The 6,000-nt window shown below is 41.5% G+C and overlaps 1 protein-coding gene across 11 annotated transcripts in view; it reads right to left on the bottom strand.

Moving 5' to 3' along the window:
• Positions 1-1,748: 1,748 nt before the first annotated feature.
• Positions 1,749-6,000, bottom strand: part of utrn (utrophin) — a 172,725-nt gene continuing 168,473 nt past the window's right edge. For all 11 annotated transcript variants that reach the window (XM_051407937.1, XM_051407935.1, XM_051407941.1 and 8 more), the window contains 2 exons: positions 4,302-4,327; positions 1,749-3,195 (listed from right to left, as the gene is read on the bottom strand). In XM_051407937.1, the coding sequence (XP_051263897.1) occupies positions 3,187-3,195; positions 4,302-4,327 (35 nt within the window). In that variant the 3' untranslated portion in view covers positions 1,749-3,186. The remainder of the gene's footprint in view (positions 3,196-4,301; positions 4,328-6,000) is intronic.

Here is a 6,000-nt window from a genome sequence, read left to right as displayed (position 1 = left end):
TTTTCATCCATTCAACACTTTTTTGCTTGTTGGTGTGTAATGAGCATTACAGCCACAAGACCTTTAGTCTTGCTGTGATGATTAAGATTGAGGACATGGCTCGCAGGATGCCGTTGATTAGAGTTCCCAAGGTTGAAATCTTCTGTGTAAGCGAGCATCTGTCGGGGGCTGCGCTGTGCCTGTAGCTGAGCCCGACCTTTGACCTCCATTTGGAGGACTGGAGACTTTCACTCACATTGTTATCATACAGAACATCCACTAAATGAGTTGTTTGTGTTGCACTGAAGAATGCTTATCTTTGCTCAGTCTAGCAAGCAGACTCCACCTCACTGGAGCTCGACAGCCTAATGCACCAAGTCACAGAGAGCTGCGTCTGAGCAGGATTAAAACACTTTGGAAAGACTGCTGATCACTCATGCAATCTTATTCTAACTAAGTTTCATATGAGCATATTAGATTGTTACAGTAATTAAACCAAATCCACCTTCACATCTAGTTTAATTGTCACATTAATATTAATAACACAATACCAGTACACGTCTTATTGTAATGGGATCCAGTAAAGGAATGAATACTACATTCTCCCTCGTGTATGCTTGTTTGTTACTTACAAACTTCTTTGCCTTTACAAACAAGCTGAATCCTGCAGTACATTACAGAAACGGGACTGGTGGACTAATTAAAGCCCCTCGTGGGAGCCCAGAGGATGTGAGCATGCTGTCTATAAGGAGTCAGAATACGTACAGTATACCCAGATCCAATTAGGGTGCACTACCGCTTGGCTACTGTTGCATTATTGAAGCGTGTTATGGAGCGGCTTGAACCGTAGATGATAGGAAGTGCTATTAAGAGACAAAACTTGTCCAGCATTGGTAAAATAAAACTTGAAATTTATGCCGAATTTGCACATATCACACAACATTGGGATTGATACGTCAGTCATAATTTGTATTTTGTACTGGAGAGGACATGGTTATAGACCGAAGACTTGCCTCTTAACAAGAAAGAAAGAATAAAACAAATACTGTAAGGTCAGGAAGAAGTTAGAGGAAGGATTAAACAAGCTGTTTTGAGTTTAGGGTGGTCTATTAACTGCAGCGTTAAGAGTACAGACAATCTGTTGTTGGGACATAATTTAATCTGACAGGTTGCTAAAATGAGCCGATTTTACACTGTGAAATGACCTGTGCGGTCAGATTTGATTTATAACCAGCAACAGGCAGCAGCACTGCCAAGCAAGACCAAGGTAAATATCTTTAATCGAACACATCACCCAATCTTTAAGAATGATCAGCGCGGTGTGGCCACAAGTGAGTGGGAGAGAAAAAAGTGTTTGAAGGGGCTGGAGTACAAGTCGAAGAGGCTAATTACCTTTCATCATTCATTTGGAGTTCTCCGTTACAGCTCAGCATGCTCTCACCACAAAACACGCAATAATGATACAACCCCTGACTGCGTGATCAATTCCTTTGATAATAATGCTACAGGGATGACACTGATGATGAGTTGGCAGTAATGAGGCCTTATATTCTTCAAACCAGGTGTGGGTGTAAGCAGTAAGATGGTGCTTTAAAATGCGGGTCAAGTGCGGCATATGAAAACACTTCAAGCTGTGGGATGAATTTTTGATGAGGGTTTATGAAATTCTTGTCTAGTGATTCATCTATGTCACCTTTAAATATTTACAGTCATCACTGTACGGGTGTGACAGTCAGCAGTACGAATAAAACAGCAGAGGGAGATGCACACTTGTTATAAAAATTTTATTTAGAATAAAACAACGTAGCCATATTACACGTAGTGTGGTCAATCTATTTTACATACCTCAGGAGAAGCGACACAGTTCTGCCATGGTACGGTTCATCATGATTGGAATCATTAAAATCATCACCAACATCATTAGTCTACAGTCAGAGGAGGTTATAGTAGTGTTGTTCAGTCTCACAAGTTTTACAGGATAGCATATAGCACAACAACACAACGCAGTGAGGGACCAGTGCTAGAAGGCCAGTGGAAAAACCAACAACAGATAAAAGTAATACTCATCATAACGGGCGGCTAGCTTCAGCAGGCCACAGACCCATTGTGGTACAGTAATAGTAATTTTTTTTTTTACTTGGTATCTCCTTGTTGCAGTGTACACCAATACAGTAAGCTAAAGCTTAGAATGCTAAACCAGGTTGTTCTTGTCCTGTAAATGATCACAAGTGTTTTAAACAAGTTTACAAACCACGAAAACAAAACTGTGTCTATGAGTCTGAGGTAGCAAGGCAATCATGGCTTTCCTCTGATTTCTCAACATATATCTTTTTAAAAAAAAAACAACTATTCTACATAATGACGGCGGGCCTCTTACAAACCCAAATTCGGATCGACTTTAGATTTAAATCTTTATTTTCCAAAACCTCTCTCTTTATACACAATCCCACTTTAATTCATCAACTCTAATCTCTGTCTTCCACACGTGGAATGACAAACTGTATAGGCACAAAAGGGGTAAAGTTTACATTAACAAATCGCAGTCGACACAAAGTCTGCCGGCATATCAACGCTTTAAAGGGGAACTTGACATCAAGCATGCTACAAGATAGATCTTCAAAACAAAAGAGATGCTTTCGAGAAGTGACGGTCTCTGCATCTTTAAAATAATCCTTTCAGCCACTGGATGTTATTTACTCAGGAACTGTGCGTGCTCCCAAACATGGAACAAAACCTGTGGCTACTTCCATTGACAAGTAATTGAAACTGGGGGCTGGAGGGAACAAAGCAGTGGAATGACAACAAAAAAAAACTGTAACAGTTGGATTCCCAGTGAAGGCAAAACTTAACAAGAACAAAACACAAATCTCAAACCTCCCTCTGAAAAACAACAACAACAACAAAAAAAAAAGCACATTTTACTATACAAAGCCCCGTGTCCGTATACTCATCTGCATATCTAAACAAATCACTGACAAATGTTGAACCAAGTTCAGGTACAATCTACAGTTCATAAAATGTACAGTTTGCATAGTACAAGACAAGGTGGTAAAAGTAGTTAAGTTGTCTGGTCCTGTGCGTCTTTGGGATGTTGGGTCGGGGAGATTGTTTGTTTGGGAATGGTTCTGTCTCTTCCAACACTTGCTGCGTAGGTACACTCACATGTGTGCGCACTCAAACACACGCCATCCTCTGTGGCGACTGTCATCACATCACCTGCAAAAAACAGAGAAAACAAACTTGAAATCATCACGTTGGGATCGGAGAGCAGGAATGACACCCTTTAAAAAAAACAGTGGTGCGTGTCTGGGTTTGATTAGAGGCACCGAAAGTTAGCACTCTTGTCTTAGTTCAAGTGCGGCAGGTGAACCCCGGCTCATTTCTCTTCATCAAGACATCAGTGTGGAAATATCAGCGGTTCGAGCAAAGTAATCGGGTTTGAAAGCTGGTAAATGGACTGCAGTCCCTCAAGGCAGTTACAGTCCATTAGGAGCTCGGTGTGGAGGAAAAGGGAGGAGGTGGGCGTGGATGATGCAGGGGAGATTTCACAAAACATAGCTGTCCACTTAGAAATGGAATTAGGCACTCAAACCTATTCACCCGTGTCGTTGCGTGAAAACCAACAGAAAGTCTATGGAACGGTGTTTGCCAAGGACAATGGAAAGAAATGGACTAAAAGGAGACTGAGGAGATGTAAAAAGCCATTACAGAGCGTCCTGATAAACTTCATGTGACTTCAGTTAAATGTAAAAAGGTGTAAAAGGCTGAAAGCGGTACGCAGAAATGCACCGGTCAGCCACAAATGGATTCACAGCAAATAAGCAGTTTAACTGGAGTGTAGAAGGTATTAACTGCGTGTGAAGAGATGAGCCGAGCAGTTTAAAAAAGGACAGCGGACAGAAAGGGGAGAATGGAGTGACCGGAAGGGCACCGGAGCGGGGGTAAAAAATGACAGCAAGGTCAGTGGCAACAGCTTTTACAACACCTCTGTCCCAGAATGCACTTTGGCCTCAGACCGGTGGAATGAAATGAGCAGCTAATGGCACTCCCCAGACATCCATTAGCCGTCTCTTTCTCACAGGCCACCAAATGTGGAGGTCTGAGGCAGGTGAAGGCCACTTTTTGCGGCAGCAGCTGTAATTACCTGTGTTGCTCTGTTCAAACTTCTCTCACCTTTTGCCAGTTACTAAAATAGTGACCCAAAAAAAACACACACACACGATAAAGCAGAAAAGGAAGAAAAACAGGAGCTTACGAACAAACTACGAAATACACAGGACTGATTGCTAGAACTGTAAAAGTGTGGAAGAACTTCGCCTTACCTGTGGCCTTGAGGAGAGGCTCGAGGCTGCGGGAGACAAAAACAAAGAGACAATAGAGCAGTTTAACACTTGAACTCCCCCAGTTCATCTCTCTTTTTGTACGTCTACACTAAATTATCAGCCTCTGGTTTCCTCCCACGTATTCATGCACACACTCCGCTCTGCGTTGTTTAGTCCCGGTGCCTCGGAGCCCTGCAGTATCCAAATGCTAATAACGCTTGAGCGTCTGCCAGATTAGAATGGATTTTTATCTAAAACCCCCATAGGAGTTTAGACTCTAAAATTTCAAATGCAATTTAAAGTCAGTGAGCTCTCACTCGCTATTCGAACATTTTTATTTATTTTCCTATTTGATTAATATCCTCAAAGGTGGCTATTCCTTCAAATTCTGCTATAAAGAGTAATGAAGGTGTAAGGTTTTTTCCTGATCATATCAAACGTCAAATTTAAATGATAATATTAAAAATCCAAAGGCTGTGTTTCAAATCCACGTGTTTGAGAAATCATTTCATCACTCAAAACCTCAAAGTCACTATTCGGAGGAGTCTGCATGCAGAACAGAAACCATGTTTACACTTTCTGAATAAGCACAATGTATACACAACTCTTCCTTGAAATACAGGACAAGACCTTTTGAATTTATGAATACAGACCAGTGCACAGCTGCTGCGGCTGCTATCATTTATACATGACACTTCACAGAGTGTGCACACACACACACACACACACACACACACACACACACACACACACACACACACACACACACACACACACACACACACACACACACACACACACACACACACACACACACACACACACACACACACACACACACACACACAGAAAGCCGAATGGCAGTATGAGGCAAAAAAAACAACAAAAGACAGATGCAGAGCAGGAGTGTGTGAGGTGGTGAGAGAGGAAGACAGAAGGATCAACAAAAGCAGTGAGAGGGAGTAAAAGAGACAATTAGAAGGTGGACGATGACTGTTATATTGATTGAATCAAGGAAGCACCGCAGTTTCTCCCCTTGCAACGGCCTCGGCATGGTGAATCTTGTAGGAGAGGTCATAGACATAAAAAGTACGAATATGGACAAACAAAATGAACTGTTGTGTTTTAATGGGTAAAAAGTACTTTTGAAACTGTTTCATATAGTATATGTTGGGCTCTGCACAAACTAACACAGCTACATATTTAATACTGTTTAATACTGTTGTAATAATAACAACAACATGTAAGATAACAGTGGTGAAGATTTAAGCCTAAAACGGCAAGCACTTTAAGCTGAAACAAAATTAATTGCTTTGATAATTAAATAATTGACTCAGTCTTGTGAGGATTTGCTGCTTTTCTTTGTCATATGTGACAGTTGACTGAATATTTTGGTTGGTTTTGGACTGTTGATAGGAAAAAAACAAGTACTTTGAAGCTGTCATGTTGGATTATGGGAAAAACTATTAACTGAGAAAAAAAATCTGCAGAGGAGGGTACAAACTTTCCTAATTCACACATCTGGTACGCTACACAGGAATCTTCTCTGTGAGGGATGAAGTATGAACACTTAAACGGAGTGACGTGCACTATTTTTCTGCTGACCAGAGTCCTTGTGGCAAATCTGCCTTCAGAGACTGGGAGGACACGGTGGGAGAGAAGAGGAGGAGGAGGAGGAGGAGGAGGAGGAGGAGGAGGA

Source organism: Dicentrarchus labrax, unplaced genomic scaffold, assembly GCF_905237075.1.
Source record: "Dicentrarchus labrax unplaced genomic scaffold, dlabrax2021, whole genome shotgun sequence".
In the NCBI taxonomy this organism is placed as follows: domain Eukaryota; kingdom Metazoa; phylum Chordata; class Actinopteri; family Moronidae; genus Dicentrarchus; species Dicentrarchus labrax.
Note: the sequence above shows the minus strand (reverse complement) of the source record. Positions and strands in the feature narration are given on the sequence as shown.